The sequence below is a fragment of the Elephantulus edwardii genome, unplaced genomic scaffold (genome assembly GCF_000299155.1).
Source record: "Elephantulus edwardii isolate Elephantulus edwardi_28Jun2011 unplaced genomic scaffold, EleEdw1.0 scaffold00003, whole genome shotgun sequence".
Classification (NCBI taxonomy): Eukaryota; Metazoa; Chordata; class Mammalia; order Macroscelidea; family Macroscelididae; genus Elephantulus; species Elephantulus edwardii.
Genome location: NW_006399753.1, coordinates 4,444,561 through 4,462,445, shown reverse-complemented (window position 1 = coordinate 4,462,445; position 17,885 = coordinate 4,444,561). Strand labels below are relative to the sequence as shown.

Here is a 17,885-nt window from a genome sequence, read left to right as displayed (position 1 = left end):
GGAGAGGAGAGGAGAGGAGAGGAGAGGAGAGGAGAGGAGAGGAGAGGAGGAGGAAGAAAAATCAATCCTGATGCTTTTAAGAGCTGGGACTCTGGGTCGAGGCCTTCAGAGTTCACATCTTCACTCCTCAGTCGGTATAAGCTACTCACGCTCCTTCGCCTCAGCTTTCTCACGAGCCCCATGGTTTTCTCACGACCAAGGCTCAGGGGCGTTTGTGAGGGTGCTCAGAAGCACAGAGCTGAGGGCACCAAAAATACAGTCCAGGCTGCAGTGTGACTCCAAGAACAGGGCTCTTTCCAGTCATCCACAAGCAAGTGCACACCCGGAAGGAGGACTGAGGTGCGTGTTTAAAAAGCTGCTGGGATTAGGGGGGGACTTGGCCAGAGGCTGATCACCAACAAGAACAGGTACTCAGGCTGAGTCCTGCATGTTTACCAACCCCTGAGATGCTGACATCCCTGGAGGCTGCACCAGATTTCTCAAGATCACAGTCTTTAAAGGAGCCAACTACTGGGTGGTTCTGCCGTGGGTGGAGTGGCTGGTGAGTTCAAACCTCCAACCTTCTGGTTAACATCGCAGTGCATAACCACTGCACCATGAGGACTCCTCTGGCCCCAAACCAGCCCCGGGTGAAACCCTTCTCTGCACCATCTCCCCACACAGCAGTGATACAGCAGAGGCACAGAGGACCCGATGAATGTGAAGATGTGAGCTCAGTTAGACAGACACTGCCCCCGCCATCAAGCTGGCTCCAAGGTCAACCTCACGGGCAATGATACGGGTGTCAGTTACTAACAAGCTCATCTGCTAACTGAAAGGGCAGTAGTTCAACTCCCACAGGCACTTCAGGGGAGAAGTTTGACAGTCTCCTCCCCAAACCTGAGGCCCACAACACTGTGGGGTACAGTCTTCCCGACACACGTGGGGTCAGTGTGAGTGAGGGTCAGCTTGACAGCAATCTGTTACCATCTGCTCGTTTGTTTAATGTAAACTCAGAAGACAGGACACAGCAGTCAGGGCACCCGGCATTCAACTCCCAGCACGCACTTCACATTCTCTGAGCCTCAGCTGCTCATTGTTATACAGAGATCACTAACAGCTACCTCAGAAAGCCAGGCTAGGACTGAGAGACCGACGCACCACCTGGAAGATGACAGGCGCTCAATAAATCAGGAATAAATTAACAAGTGTGGGGACAGGAAGGCCAGTGGATGCGTGAGGTGAATTGTCTTAGGTTTCCATCAATAGGGAGAGAACAGAGAAGTCTGAGGCTTATGTCTGATGGACCATCAGAAAGTCACTCAATCTGAATAAACAAGGAACAAATACATTCTTCAGAAAAAATCGGTATTTTGTTAGAAGCCCTGATTGTGTGGTGTACTGGGCTGCTAATCAAAAGGTCAGCTGTTCAAATCCACCAGCTGCCCATGTGAGATGGAGAGTCTCCCATAAGGAGTTATGGCCCAGAAATGCAACGGAGGCTCCCGTGCGTCAGAATCCACCTATCAGCACTGGAGTTCTGTTTGAGGATTTCCCCCCCCCCCATTTGTTCATTAGTCTGGGAACTTTTGGGGGAAAGTCATGTTGTTGTGTGCCACAGAGTTGAGCACGACTCACAGCGACCCTGTGGACAACAGGCCTGAGCCCTGTCCTATCCTGCATCGTTCTCTTCTCTGACACGCTCAAGCCTGTCGCTGCAGTCACTGTCAGTCCACCTGATTGAGGGTCTTCCTCCTCCTTTACCATCCCTCCCTCTTCCAAGGAATAGCCTCTCCTAGCGAACTGCCCAAAGTATGCAAGATAAAGCTTTATCATCTTTGCCTCCAAGGAGCACTCTGGCTGCACCTTCTCCAGGACATACTTGTTATTTTGGCCATCCATGGGATATTCAGTACTTTTCTCGAACACTACAACTCAAAGGCTTCAATTCGTCCGTCATCCTTATTCACTGTCCATCTCTCAAATGCCTAGCAAGTGACTGAAAAGAACATGACTTGAAACAGGCACACCTTAGTCCTCAAACTGACATCATTGCTCCTCAGTAATTTGGAAAAGTGCCTGACTACAGACTTACCTAATGCAATCAATCTCTTGATCTCTAACTGCTGTTACCAAGTATATTGATTGTGGATCCCAGTAAGATGAAGTCATTGACAGTTTCAAACTTTTCCCCATCTATCATGATGCTGCCTATCAGTCCAGGGGTGAAGATGTTTGTTTTCTTGATATCAAGGTGGAGAGGTAGGAATACTCAGTTAATGGATGAGAGCAACCAGCTCCTACCTTTTCTCCTGGGCTGCCTTTCGGTCCTGGAAGTCCCAGTTCACCTTTTTCTCCCTGGAGCAAGATATAAAATTCTAAAACATTAGAATGTAAACTGGGTTTAATAATCACTTCCTCCATGTAAAAGTAATATGTGAGGCACCGCCGAGTCAGTTGTAACTTGTAATGACCCCAGACTGTCTAGTCCAGGACCAGCCTCCCCGACATTGATGGGCTCGAGCCTCTGGGTCAGTCTAGCTCCCGGGGTGGGGGGTTGGGGGGCGGGTTTCCCATTCCCTCCTTGTCATGCCTCTGCTTCACCAAGTGGGGCATCCTTCTCCATGGACTGGTCCCTCCTAACGTGTCCCAAGAATGTGATACAAAGTCATGCCCTCCTTTCTTCTAAGGGGCACCCCTACTGCACTTTTCTCAACATAGATGTGTTTCTTTTCTGCTAGTTCATGGGATATTTAATATTCTTCAACAATGCCACAACTCAAAGGCATACTTTCTTCTGTGGTCTGCTTTACTCATTGCAAAAATTTCTCATGTATATGAGGTGATTGAAAAGACCATGTAATATGATGTTGGCTAAATATATTTTTGTTTCCTTCTGAACTGCCCTTGTGATCATAAAACAAAATTGTGTAAGATGAATCTCCGATCAAGGGGCTGCCCTGACAGCTAACTGTGATGCGCTCAGCTCCCTGTTTGGCACCAGAGGACCTAGTGGGTGACACTTTCCATGCTTACGTCCCCATCAGTTCCACCTGAGGTCTCCCTGCTCTCTCAAAGGAGGTCCATGGAATAAGGTAGCCAGTGGATGGAAGTCAAGCTGCGTCTTCTGTTTATGCTCCATGGAAGGTGGAGACATGCTGGAGACATTCGTCTAGGCCCAGCCAACCCATTGTCCCACCAAGAGATGAGATCCAGGTCCTAAGCCACTCACCTGCTCTCCTTTCACTCCCCTCAAACCTGGGAATCCCGGAGCACCTGGGAGACCTGCTTCTCCCTGTGAAGACACAAGGGTGGTTCCCGTTCATCAAGCATGATTATAAATGACCTTCTATCAGGTAGACCCCAGCAAGGGGCTCTCCAGTGTCCTGAGCATGGCTTAGTGGGAGCATGTGGAAGGCAGCACAATGGGGACAGGCTAATTGGAGAACTGTCACGGGGTTGTACCCACGAAGCAGTGGAGGAAGGTGGGTTCTAGAGAGAGGAAATCTCTGGGGCGTGCCTGCAAAGCCACGGAGAAAAGTGGATTCCAGAGAGTGTGCTTATTGGTGTGTACCCACAAAACCTTGGAGAAACATGGATAATAGAGCGTGCCCTCGTGCTCTGTGGTGTGCCTGCAGAATAATGGAGGGAGAGGGAGGTGGGTCTTCAGGATGCCCTCACGAGACGTGCCCTCAATGCCATGGGAAAGGATGAAAGGTGAGTTCTTGCACATGCCCTCAGGGGGGTCGGCCCATGGAACGCTGGAGAAAGGTGAACTCTTTTTTTCCTTTTTTTTTAAAAACTTTTAAAATTATTGCTAATTTTAATGAAAGTTTACAGAGACTTTGGATTTCCATTGTTGCACTTTTCTCCACAAAGGTGAATTCTAGAGTGCGCCCTCTAGTGAAGAGTTAGGCTCTTCCTCACATCAGCTCTTCCCTCCCCCTGGAACCTTTGTTTCAACCACCTAGAAGTCTACTTGCTATGTGTCTTTTATGTCACTACCTTGATTTCATTTCCTCACCCCCTTGCCTGACATTCTCCAAGTCTGAGTGAGAAGTCCTCTCCTACTGCCCTCCCCACACCTGTTCAACTGCTGTCCAGTGACCAGGTCATCATATTTCAGTTAACGGTTTAGTCCCCAAGACAGTGGCTGATACACAGTAATCAAATGATCCTAAACCCAGCGCCATCAACTGTGACGCACAGCAGCCCTGGAGGAGAGAGTGAGAGCTCACGCGTGTCTAAGGCTGTAAAAGTCTGTGGAGGCAGAGAGCCTCATCTCTCGTGGCGCAGACGCTGGGTTCGAACCATCACCCTGCGGTTATCAACTGGATTCTTTAATCATTGTGTCATCATTATCCAGACTATGCACAGGTGTTACTGTTGTTAGGTGTCATCGAGTCGAGAATGAGTCATGTGACCCTGTGAACAGCAGATGGGAACCCTCTCTTACCCTGTGCCATCCTCACAATCTCCGACTCACTCGAGCCCACTGCACAGTCACTGTGTGAACCCCCTGGATGAGGGTCCACCTGGCTGCTTGCTGTCGACAGACAGATACCAGCTACTGTCTACTGAGTAAATGGACATAGAAAGTTAATTCCGTGAGCTCCTGGGAGATAACGGATACACAGTCTAGTGTATATTAAAGAATAAACGAATTTAATGAAAAAGGAAACGAGTGACTGAATAAAATATGAACAAACAGACCTTCTCTCCAGGTCGGCCTGCCAGGCCCTGCTCTCCAACGTCACCCTGGAAACAGAATCACAGACACGCCATTAGGTCATGCTCATATTACAGAGAATGGCTATCCCACCTCAGCTGGCCCCCACATCCAGAGCCTGGTCACAAGCACAGGGACTCACAGGTTGTACAAACCAAGGGCTTAGAATTTCCAGAGCAGGGATTACATGGTCCTTCAGTGGCCTTCTGACCTCCCAAAGGAAACCACTTCTGAACAACCATCAGAGAGTTCACTCCGGTGGACTCCACAGGTCCCAAAACTACAGTCAGAAACCAGTCCAAACTTCAACTTGTGAGTCAGTCCAACTTGCATTGCTACACACCTGGAGAAGAAAGAGGCCCTGCTGGGTGACGGGTGAAGGAAAATGTCACTGCTGAATTGGCCAAGCCGCTGGTACTTGCATGAGTGTTGGTCAGTCCTGCTCTGTGAACAGAACTCACTGTGGTTGGCGAGCAGTGAGAGCTTCGTTGCTCCTCTCCTGGGTGGTCTGTTGTGACAGTGGTAAGACTTGGATGAAGCTCCGTTAAATATCCAAACTTATGTCAGAAAGTAAGCCCTAAACATGCATCTGCTGATCCGTCCGCCTGGATGACGTCTGTGTTCAGCCTCCAGGTTCTCACATTACAAAGAGGTGTGTGGTGGGGCACTGAGAAGGGGCAGCAATGTCTAACCCACCATGCGCCTTGGAAAGAACTCAAAGAGTAACTACGTTTTGTTTTGACTTTTCATAAAAATGCTGTAGTTTGAGTGCAACTTTACAGCACGCATTCTTCTTCCATTGAGCGTTTTGTGCACATTTGTTCCATGACATTGGCCGTAGGCCCCTCAATGTCCCAGCATTCTTCCCACCTCCTCCCTGTGTCTCCACGCCCACTCTTACTTCTTCGCTGCTCCTCCCTGTCCTCTGCACTCCTTGTTTGGGGAGATTCTTCCCTTTGGGGCTGTGGTTATCACTCTGGAGAAGCACATCCCTCTCTGGTGTTATTCAATGGAGACTTGTTTGTTGCTTGGCTGGAAGGTGTGGTGCTTAGGAGTGAATTCCATTACAGGCTTGAAGGGTGTTCAAAGGCCAGAGTCTCCAGGATTCTACTAACCTCCGTCAGACCAGTAAGTCGCCTCTATTTTATTATTTTGAATATTGTTTTGATATAGTTTCTCTCCTTCCCTCTCCAGGTCCTCCTCCTCTGAGCAATCACCAGGTGAGCACTGGGCACCATCCACTTCTTCTGATCTCAGCACAGGAGAAGCTGGCGGCCTAGTGGACAGAAAGTTATGCTACCAAGTCCAAGGTGGGTGATTTTAATCTGAGGCCCTCAGGCCTGGTTCAAATTGTTTTTCTGTCAAACATTCTTCTAGGTGGTATAGCACGGGTCTGTGCATTGCTGTACAGAGTTAACTTGTGGTTGCTGTGATGCTGAACACTGTGACACTGATGTGCCAAATGTGATAATGGTTACCCATAGTGGACAGTGTTTGCTGGAGCTTCCCGATTAAAACAAGCCTGGAAGCAGGAGTGGCATCCACTTTTGAAATGGCTTGCCTCTGGAAACTCAACAATGTTCAGCCCTTTCGTTCATAGGGTCGCTATGAGTCGTCTACAACTCGACGGCACCTAACAACAACAACATCCATTCTTTGGACTAATTACGAAGGTTACTTATAACAGCTGTTATGCTATTTTACCAAGCCTTTGGTGTAAATTCCTAATGAGTGGTAGATGAATGAATGACTGAACAGGAGTTATACACACTTGCAGGACTTTTCACAGGGCTATGACAGATTTTAACAACAGTGAAGTCTAGAACACCCTCACTTCTCAGAAAGGCAGGTAATGAAAGTCTTGAAATGCACTGTTTAGTGTCGGCATACACTTCGCCCTGCAGCTCGAGTCACAGCTGAAGCTGGTGCCTGGAGTTGGCGTATATTGAAATTCCAGACACGCTCCAATTCTCCCATCAATTCCCCATGTTTATAAGCACAATTATTCAGAATTGCTCTAACTGGAATTGTGCAAATACTTGTCACTCAAATTGTCACTTCGAATCTTCTAGGATGGGAGCAAATCTGCAGTAGGAATTGCTTCGTACATGCTGAGAAGAGAGAAGGCGCCAAGCTGGCTGGAGCGGCCTTCTAAAGGGCGGCGGAAGCGCGCTCCGGATCTGCGCTCTGAGGTCACGTGCACGGTCAGCGTGGGGAGGGGCCAGGAGGACGGAGGATGGGGGACTCCATCCGCTCCTGGGACCTCCAGTCATCGTACATCCCCTGGGTGGATGTGCTGAATCTGATTTCTGTGACTTGTCTTCTTGGCAAACAGTCCTTATCTGCACTCTGCACTTTGGTAAAGTAACATGACTCCATGCCAGGTATTCTCTGGGACCACTGAATAAACTATAAGAACCTAGTAACTGCAGAGATCCCTCCTGCTGAACTTTTTTTAGAGATATTTGCTTAAATATATCATGATAAGAAGCACACAAAAGCACACTACTGTGAGAAAGGCCCATAGACTTCTTTGGCTGAATACGTCAGTCACTGGTGATTATCTGAAATCTAAAATATGTACATTAAAAGACTAAGGGGCTGGGGAATCCCAGGCTGTCTCTAATTCAATCCCAATATCCCTTAGGATATTGATAGGCAGGATAGTGTGTGGGAACTCCAGGAAAAATAGGTTGTTTCTGAATATTATTGAATAGAATCTCAAATAGATGCATCGGAACCCAGAAGCACTTGTTAATTGTCAAATTTGAAAGAACACAGTTACGAAGTATGACCAACTCCACAGAATCCCCGGAGCCAGCTATGTTGGAGGACAGCAAACATACGCAAAGGTGTCAGGATCTTTCAGGAAACGGACAGAACCTCACCCAACAAATCAAACCCTAGGTGGTGGATTGCTTTTATGACTACGTGGTTCCTCCTCATACAGCCACGACCTCAGGAGACACATGGATAACGTTCAGCAAATAACAGGAGTACATTTCAGTGATCGAGGATCATGGCGAGAACATGAGGAGGCAGCTGTAGTTACACACGGCAGTTGGACTCCCGGGGCACTAACGGGTGTGAGAAACTCGGCGCTGGGATCCCGGATGCTCCACATGGAAAGTTCCTCATGACTCGTGACAACGTTCTTCTCCGTAATTCAAGATGATCGGAGCGTCTCCGCGACAGCTCCAGCCGTAAGTGGAATCTGTGCTGCTCCTGCCCTTCCTCACTTGGCCATTTAAGGAAGGAGCACTCTGGAATAACAGCAACAAGAAATCAAAGAATCCAGAGATTTTTTTTTCCTGTCAGTAACTTCTCTAATTTGAAAAGTAAACGATGTCCCAGAGTGCACTCCTCGACTCTGTTGAGTCTGGACCCTCTCCTGGAGGAACAGTCCATTCCTGCTGCAGCAGACCCCCCTGAGGACCCCCAAGGACTTGACCGCAGGCCTGGAAGATGCTCGGAGGACGAACATGAGGTCCACAGCTTCATGTTGTCCGTATTCCAGGACAGTGGGAGGCTCCCCGGTGCAGGGGGCAGTGGAGGAAAAGCACACCTCCACACAGCATTCCATGGGACCACCAGGACCACAGACACGTGTGCACACACACACACACACACACACACCTGTGTGTGCAGACACTCCACCAGCCCAATTTCTTTTCTACTCACTGCATTCTAAGTGCAGAAATAAGTTGAGATATTGAGGTAAACACCTCAGGGTAACAGGCAGCAGAGTCCTGCAGGAAACCTTTGCTATGAAGCTGTTCCTGGACGGACACCTGGCCACAAGGTGACAACTTTGAAACATAGCTCTGTGCTCACAGGAGGTGCCCTGTCCAATCCGTAGTCACGTAGTCTCCGTCCGTCCCTCTCCCTCTCCCCCCCATCCCCTGAGACCCACCAGTCACACATCCCCCCACTACTCTGATCCCTACTTTGGGGTCAGCTGGGCTTCCTTGCTTTCCAGGCTCTGAAGGCTCCCACTGGAAAAACACTGGACGGATTAACACTCAGGAAAACAGCGTCGTGTCTGAGGAGACCTTTTCTCCCCTCCACCTCCAAGGAGAGTAGACAAACCATCAAAAAATCCCACTGCCAAAAAATCACGGAGTCAATCTAAACACACAGCAACCAAACAGGACAGAGCAGGCCCGCCCTAGAGTGGCCAGGGCTGTGCCTGTCACACAGGCTGGCCACGTGCCTTTCTCCCAAGGAGTGGCTGTTGTTACTGTGAAGTGTCATCTGGATGGAGCCAACTCAGAGCTGACCTCGAGCAGGCGTCTGGCAGGTATGAACTGCATGGAAAGAGACTGACACTCATTTTCCCACAGAGCAGCCGGTGGATTTGAACTGCTCTCCTCTTCAGTGGCAGTGCAATTCCTTGCCCATTAGAGGCCACCAGAGCTTCTTCAAGGAGAGATTGTTGTTGTTGTCATATGCTGTTGAGTCGCTTGAGACTCATAGCGACCTTATGTACAACAGCCCTAAACTCTGCTCTGTCCTGTGCCAATCGCACCGTCTCCGACACACCCATCCCAATTATCCCAGTTACTGAATCAATCCATTTCATAGAGGGTCTTCCCCTCCTGCGCTGTCCCTCCACCCTACCAAGCATGATGTCCCTCTCCAAGGACCTGTCTCTCCTTACAACATGTCCAAAGTATGTTAAATGGAGGCTCAGAATCCTTGTCTCCAGGGAGCTTCCCAGTTTAACCCTCTCCAGGATGAACCTGTTTGTTTTCCTAGCAGTCCATGGTACCCTCAATACTCTTCTCCAGCATCACAGCTCAAAAGCATCAATTCTCCTTCTATCCTCCTTAGTCACTGTTCAACTCTCTGATGCATAACAAGTGATTGCAAAGACCATGGCCTGTATCAGATGCACTTTAGTCTCCAGAGAGACACCATTGCTCTTCAGTACTTAGGAGAGATTAGTGGGTTCAAATAGCTGGTCTGGTTACCAGCTGAGCACGTTATGGTTCTCTCTCAGGGGGGCTCTGCTGTGTGGTTTACAGCACAGTTAACCCAACTGTTCTGGGGGTTCCCCTATGGGGCAGTGATGGAAAAGATAGGCAGGCTCCTCCCTTTGTAATCTAGGACTTTGGAAAGCCAACAAAGTGTCCCTATCTGTTGGAGAGAACGACAGGTCTGTCCCAGAGAGGGTGAAACCAAGCTGCTCCTTGGAGGCAAGGACTTTGAGGCATGTAGCCAGGAGGGACCAGTCTTTGGAGAAGGAGATCATGTCTGGAAGGTCAAGGGGCAGAGCAGAAGAGGGGACCCCAGATGGATGGATTGATACCATAAGTACAGTAATGAAGGTAGGAGTGTCAGGGACAGTGAGATTGGCTCAGGACGGAGCAGGGTTCAGAGCCACTTGGCATAGAGTGAGTCATCATTGACTCAACGGCACATAATGAAAACAACAACAACAAACGTGTTGGAACGGACTGAACAGCCACGAGTGGATATTCTTCTCAAACTCCAGCTCTTGTTGGGGAATTCCTCTCTTCCAACTACAGGTCTGGCAGGTCCCAGGAACCTGCTGCCCCTCTGCTCTGCTCTCCTGGGGTGACCACAGTTCTGTCATTGCTGTCCGTGCTGCAGCCCACAACCGGTGGGCACCTGAAATCCAGCTCACACCCGTTCTAGTCCTGTTTCCTACCAGACACAGCTGATTACAGACATGCTACGAGGTTGGGGTCACACACACATACACACGCCCCTCGTCCAGGAAACAGAGCACAGTCCATACCCGAAGGCCAGGTCTCCCTGGGGGACCATCTTCTCCTCTTTCACCTGGCTGCCCCTGCGAGGAGAACAAGGCACATCAGTAAGCCAGGTTGCATCATACTCAGTACTAGTTACAAAGAGCATTACATGCCTCCCACTGCTAACCAAAGGTTAAGGGTTCAAATCCACCAGCTGCCTTATGGGATGAAGATGGGCAGAATCCTCCCATAAAAACTCACAGCCCTCGAGACCTGACGTAGGGCCCCGGGAGGTGGGTCCTGAGCAATGGCAGAGGCTTTGCTAGGTGGTAGCACTAGTTACAGAAGGAACCTACAGCTTGTCCACAGGGGGATCAGGACTCCTTTACCCTGTGAGACTGTTCAACCAGCCCATAAATCAGCTGCTGTAGCATCCCCCCTGATCTCTGAGACCCCACACATGTCAGAGTCAACGCTGTTTCACCTGGATTTTCATGGCTGCGACTCCTTTTTGAAGCAGATTTCAGACATTTCACCAAGCCAGCCGGGTGGGCCTCCACCTTCAAACTTTCTGTCCCCAGCCAAATACACCAATCCTGCCAGCACTAGAAACTTATGCTAGAAAGCCTAGCCTTTGTTTTTTTTCTTTTTTTGTTGAATGAAATATAAATGATGATAACCAGTGCTGTTTTATTTTGGAGAGATCTAGAATAAGAGTTATTAAGTGGTTTTGAGAACACAAAAACTTGACTAGCTAGCATCCTTAAAATATGAGAAAAGTATAGAGAATATTTACATAAAATGCCTGTAAAATTAACTTAAGTCCACACTAATTTTGTATTTTCTTATTATAGAAGTTGAGTTTTCAGGTCTAGTTACAGGATAAGTCTTCTCATAAAACCAAAAATATCTTAGTAGTCTTTGAAGGTCTTTCAGCCTTGCTTGCTGAAACTGAAGACCTGAAACATGTGCTGCAGAAGGTCAAGGACTGTAGTCTTCAATATGGATTGAAGCTCAACATCAAGAAGACAAAGATTTTCATCACTGGAACAACTGACAGCACCATATTAGATGGAGAAGAGATTGAGGTTGTTAGCAATTACACCTCACGTGGCTCCACAATCAACACTCTTAACACCAGCAGTCAGGGAATCAAAAGACAAATTGCACTGGGAAAATCTGCTGTTAGGGACTTCTCCAGAGTGCTGAAGAGCAACGATGTCAGTCTACACACAAAGGTGCATCCTATCCAGGCCATGGTCTTCTCAATTACTTGTTATGCTTCAGACAGTGACTAAAGATGACAGAAGAAGAAAAGATGCCTTCAAGTTGTGGTGCTGGAGAAGAGTCTTGAACAATCTATGGACTGCTAAGAAAAAACAAATAGGTCTGTCTTGGAGAGGGTGAAATCAACTCTCTCCTTGGAGGCTAGGATTTTTACCCTCTACCTCACTTACTTTGGGCACGTGGCCAGGAGAGGTCGGTCCTTGGAGAAAGGACCCTGCTCGGAAGGGTGGATGAATAGCACAGGAGAGGGAGATCCCAGATGAGATGGATTGATATAGTAACTGGGGCAATGGGGGTTGGTGTGTCAGAATTAGTGAGACTGGCTCAGGATGGGGAAGGGTTCAGAGGCGCTGTGCATAATAAAGTTGCTATGCATCACAGGCGACTCAGCCAATAACATTCTAAGACAGGTTTGGAAGCAGGAGTGGCATCCACTTTCTAAACAACATGCCTCCAGAAACTCTGAACTTGGATAAATGTCACTATTTGTAGAGGGGCTGTCAGGCCTTTTGTTCATAGGGTCGCTATGAGTCGTGCTCAACTTGAAGACAATCAACAACAATGTGTGCATACGTGTGTGTATATGTGTGTGTGTGTGTGTGTGTATACACATAAAGTACATACAACTTTCTTACTGATTGATTTTAAGTTTCAAGGCTTCCAAATCCTCTCCTAGTTTTCTTAGTTGATCTTGTAAGTCTGTATGTTTCAAATGAGTCCTGTCCTGAGCCTCAAATAATCCATTTCCTTTAAAACTCTCCAGTAACCTGAACCCCTTCTGCATCTGTTTTGAATTCCAAATGCAAGTGGCCCGAGCACACCCACCTTGGGTCCTGGCAGGCCAGGTGCTCCATCCAGTCCATCTTTCCCAGGTGGCCCCTGTGCCAACGGGAGGGAAGACAGACAGCATTAGCAGGTGTGTTAGGGAAGCACCCACGGTACTACTTCAAGCCACACGCTGCTTTTGCAGCTAAAACTGAGGGTCACGGGTCCTCTCTACTTTGTTGGATTCACATCTGCAGACTGTGGTCTCGGGAAGACCACAGTCTCCTGACACAGAAACCAAGTCCGCTGGTCAGGGCTCTGGACAGTGCAGGGAGGGAGAAGGGCTGGTTTCTCTGGAAGCTGCGTCTGGTGGCTGTTTCTATTCTCAGTGTTGGAGAGACAGGAGTTCACCCTGCTGCCATTCCTTCTCCGTAATCTCTCCGTCATTCCCTCCCTCTCCACCAATATCTTCTTTTCCCATTGCCCTCAAAAATGCCATTCATTGCTCTGCTCGGTATTACTCTATCCTGCCTTTTCTTTGCAGTGACAACACCCATGTGGCTTCTGACACCCCAGCGGCACAGCTTTCAGTATCACAGCCAAGCCTCTGAAGGGCCCCACTGAAATGTACGCTTCCGGTCAGCTGGACATCTCTGTGCAGACGTGAGGCCAGACCTCACCCAGCAGTGCCAGGAAGAACCCGTTCCCCACACACCATTTCCCACATCCCACATCCATCCCATCCATCTGTGACCCTGTAGGGCCCCTGCCGGAGCAGTGGTCACCCATCTACCAAGCAGATGACCGCAGAGCCCACGTGCAGTGCCAACTCCTCGGCCATGTGAGAAGCAAGAAGCCACAGAAGGACACCGGGAACCCATCACGCCAGCGACAAAAAGGAGCAACTGTCTGATTATGAGTATGTGAAATGCACCCATACACAGGTACCAAAGCAGCGCTGGTAGCGTGGTGGTATGTGTTGGGCTGTTAACTTAAAGGCCAGTGGTTCGAATACACTAGAGGCTCTGTGGGGGCAACACGGGCTGTCTCTTCTCATAAAGACTCACAGTCCCGGAAACACAAGGTCCCTGGGTTTGCTTTTCTGGTTTTTTTCTTCCATTCTTTCATAGAAACCAAAGTTTCTTAAAGTAACCAAAGTGGTAACAGCATGGCCGGGAGGGTGAAGGGGAGTGTTTTTGCTTAGAGAGCCCTGAGGTGGATGGAGAATAATTAGGAAAAGGACGGGGACCTGAAGGAGTAACCAGAGTCACTGCATCCTGTATCCAGGAAACACAGGATTAGAATGTTGTGCTGAGTATAACTGAGCCACAATTAAACAAACAACAAACAAAAACAACAGTGGGAGAGGACAGGAAATACAGCAGGAAGGTGAAGTGCAAAGCAGTGGGCCGGGGCATCTCTCTCCAGGGCCCAGGGACACCTCCTAGGCTCCTGCCTCCAGGTCACAGCCACACCAGGCAGGTGACCCCACAGGGTGCAGAGGGAAACGGTCCCAGGGAGGAGCTCGGGCCACTCACCACTGGTCCTGGAGGCCCCGATTTTCCTGGGAAGCCGATCTCGCCCGGCAAGCCCTGAAAAGGAAGCCGACTCAGGAAGCTGAACTGAGCCCACAGGTCAGAACCATCCTCTCATTCCCTCTCCTGAACAGGTGGGGTCTCTGTGACATCTGGGGGAGACCTCCCAGCATGGACCTCACCCTCACTGATCACTGAGGGGGAGCTCTCTGTCATCTCTCCAGGGCTGTGAGCTTCAGTCTGGGCACCGTCTACCTGGTGGGCTGGGGGGATGTGCCCTCTGCCTGATGACTGCACCCACCGAGCAGGTATGGTCAGCTGCAGTCTGCGGTGGAAGCGTGCTCTCCGGCCCTGCCCTCTGCTCCTATCGCTGGACAAGTGTGGGACGTGCTGGCAACACCCCACCGGGCAGCCTCAGCCCAGCGCCCACCACAGCTTAAACAAAGCCAGTGCCACAGCTCCCCACAGGGTCCTGTGTGCTCTAGGGTCCCACACCAGGCAGGCTGGGGCTGTAGGGTCATCCCACCCGCCTGGGACAAGGGAGGACACCCCGACCCTAGTGCTCTGGGAGAGAATGTCACCTCCAGTCTTACCGGGGGGCCTCCGTGTCCTGGGGGTCCTGGGACACCAGGTGGTCCTGGGGGGCCCTGCAGAGAAAAGTTTAGAGCAGGTTACCACGCACAGCCCCCACTGACAGGGACCTGGGTGAGGGAGGAGGGGGTGGGGAGGCCTTCTTCCGTCAGTAAAAAAGAACCAAAGTAAAAAGCAAATCCAAAAACAGACGTAAAAGTCCCAACACGCTGGCACGTGCTCTGTTCGGGTTGTGGGTGTGGCTGTTAGGGCTGCGGAGCCTGCCAGACCGTGCGCTTCAAATATGAAAACGTTCGGAGGGGCTCAGGGTCTCCTGTGACGTCAATGTGGGCATTTTCCTTCTTTCCTGCTTTTTCATTTTCTTTTGCTGTTTGTTCTTGTGCAACGTCCTCAGCGTCGTCCCACAACTCAGGCTGTCCATCCCTGAGGGGCCTGTGAAGCCCTCAGAGGCCAACAGAAATGGTGGTGGACGGGCCCAGCAGAGCACACGTTCCCACAAAGGTGCCAGCTGTGGAAACCGTACCCCTGCTCTGCCCTGGGGGTCGACCAGAAGTGCACGGTGTGCAGTTCTCCTCCGTCTCACGTGAGGGTCCTGAGTCAGCACCAGCCCCCGACCAGGAGGGGAATCGGCGTGGATTCAACAACACGCACGCGTGCGTGCACACAACAGGTGATTTATTTACGCATGTTCACGCAGGCGCACACAGTAGGTTATTTTTAACGGGGGTACATTCACCCACACAGAGGGTCTTCTGCTCATTTTTAGGTGCACACGCACACACACACAGAGGGCTGGCCACAAACAGAGGCCTGCTGGAGCGGTGCTCTTCACACTTGGGCCCCTGGACCAGGCCCCCCTGTCGGAGTCAGACCCCATAGGGCAAACACTAGTGAACAGCAATGTTCCAGGGTTCTGAGGCCAGGAGCCAGCCGGTTTCAGTATGTTAAAGCTTGGCCAACTGTCCTCATAGAAACCAGACTTAATCTGTGGACATTTATCTTGGGCACCAAAAAACCCACCCCAAGCTATTGCCATTGACTCAACTCTAACCCTCACAGCACGCCCGGAGGGCAGAGAGCTGACCCACACGGGACTCCTAAGGTGGTAAATCTTGACACAAGCAGTGGCCTCATCTTTCCAGCCTGGAGGGTCTCGACTTCTAGACACACTGTCAACTTCTCTACCCTCTGCAGCACCAGGGCCCCTCGACCAGGCCCAGCACCCATGGGGCATCACTCCCTCCCCACACCTGTACCAGGGGCAGGATCGGAAGGGGGCACAAGGATGCACAGAACAGGAGACAGGTTCTAGTGCCAGGAGCTCTCCCAGACCTCGCGGAGGGTGAGAGGTGGGAAGAGACACAGCACAGACTTCTCACCACAAAATGAGAAGCCACGCCCTCCCAAAGGGAGCCCTGGGAGCACAGCGCTTACACGCCCAGCTAGGAACCAAAAGGTGGGTGGTTTGAAACCACCAGCTGCTCTGCAGGAGCTAACACCTGGTGACGTACTTCTGCCAAGACGGCCGCTTAGAAAATTATAGGTAACTCTCCTCTGTGACGGGGGCACCGTGGGTCAGAAGAGACCCAGTAACAATGATGACAACAACAAAGCCATCCGCAAAGCACACCCTGCACCTGGAGAGAGGAGGATGAAGGGTGAGGAAGGCCGAGTGCTGCACAGGGCAGGACTCACTGGGAGGCCAGGTGGGGGAAGGCAGGTGGGCAAGCGTGGGGGCAGGGGAACCAGCGGAGTCGTGGTTTGGTGCAGAGGGGCTGAGACCTCAGGCGGAGCCTAGAACAGCAGGACAGGGCCGGGCTCCACGGTGGGGGTCTTAGGAACGGCTCCAGGGCCTAAGAAGACACGTTTCTGAGACAGGGGACAGCAATCTGGATGGAGACGGGAGAGGGCCAGGTGGACACGGGATTACAAGTCTGAGGTCTGTCACCATCACAGGACAGGAGCAGTGAGAGGGTGAGAAACTGCACATTCTCAATACCGGGATGACACACACAGCAAGCACGTTCTGCTCCAGAACCAACGTAGTAACGTGACCACTGCAACAAAGCCAGTAACACGAAGCTTTGCATTTCTCAGTGCACATACAAATTACGCTCCCCTGCGCTGCTGGCCACTAAGCGTGTGTCGTTGTTTCGTCAGGAGAGCACGGCGGTCCTGTGTGTAACAGACACTGCGCCGTCCTAACATCCTCTGCTGCACTTAAGTCCTGGCTGCGGTCACTGTGACGCACCATCTCTCTGAGGGTCTTCTCTTTAGATGGCCCTTCACCTTACCAAGCATAATGTCCTTTCTCAGGAACTGGACCCTCCGTATAACACACCCGAAGCATTTGGGACAGAGTGTCACCATCCTGGCTCTAAGTCCCACTAGACAGACTTGTTCTTTCGGCAGTCTGTATACGTGCAGTACTCCTCACTAAGCCCACAGCCGCACGCCATCAGCTCCTCTTTATTTACCACCTTCCACATGCGTATGAAGTGGCTGAAAATGCGAACACTTGGGCCAGGCACACATTAGCCCTTACACTGGGATTCTTGGCCTTAGGACCCTAAGGAGGTCCTTCACAGCAGATGTGCAAGTGTCTCAATCCTTCACTGAAAACATTGTCTCAGCTCTTCACCGATGCATCAAGTGTCTAGATGTGGAGCCAAGTTAAATGAAATCACTGAGGCATCCATATTTCTGCCTTTATCATGTTGTCATGTTGTTTGTGGCCCCAGGGTGTAGTGTGTAATTGTGTCAGGACGCTGAACAGAGCCAGCAGTTTGAATTCACCAGTTTTTCTGATGGAGAAAGATGGGCAGTCTCTTTCCATAAATATTACTGCCTTGGACGCCAGGAGAGGGTTGCTATGCATCAGACTTAATTGGATGGCAAAGTGTTTAGCACACAACAGCGTTATGACAAAGTATGAAATGAGACTCACCAACACGTGACATAGAGATACCGGGTGAGCGTGTGTTATTGGGAAAAGGGATAGACTTTCTCAGTGTGGGGCCACCACACACCTTCAATTTATAAAAACTATCTGTCAATGCAATAAAGTGAAGCTCAATAAACAAAGTTGTCTGTACTTATACGTTCAATTAGACCCCTGCCCAGGAATGGTATCCTCTTTCCAGCACATGGTTACTCCACAGCTCAAGAATCCTCAATGGCATCCCTAGCCCTAAGAGAGATGCAAATTAAAACAACTATGAGATATCATTTCACCCCAGGCAAAATAGCAAAATTTAACAGAACAGCAAGCAACAAATG

At 50.2% G+C, this 17,885-nt stretch overlaps 1 protein-coding gene across 1 annotated transcript in view; it reads right to left on the bottom strand.

Moving 5' to 3' along the window:
• COL22A1 (collagen, type XXII, alpha 1) overlaps positions 1 to 17,885 on the bottom strand; it is a 210,880-nt gene that overhangs the window by 113,688 nt on the left and 79,307 nt on the right. The window contains exons 19-25 of the mRNA XM_006879451.1: positions 14,609 to 14,662; positions 14,019 to 14,072; positions 12,541 to 12,594; positions 10,473 to 10,526; positions 4,693 to 4,737; positions 3,212 to 3,274; positions 2,284 to 2,337 (exon numbers count right to left, since the gene is read on the bottom strand). Coding sequence (XP_006879513.1) covers positions 2,284 to 2,337; positions 3,212 to 3,274; positions 4,693 to 4,737; positions 10,473 to 10,526; positions 12,541 to 12,594; positions 14,019 to 14,072; positions 14,609 to 14,662 — 378 coding nt within the window. The remainder of the gene's footprint in view (positions 1 to 2,283; positions 2,338 to 3,211; positions 3,275 to 4,692; positions 4,738 to 10,472; positions 10,527 to 12,540; positions 12,595 to 14,018; positions 14,073 to 14,608; positions 14,663 to 17,885) is intronic.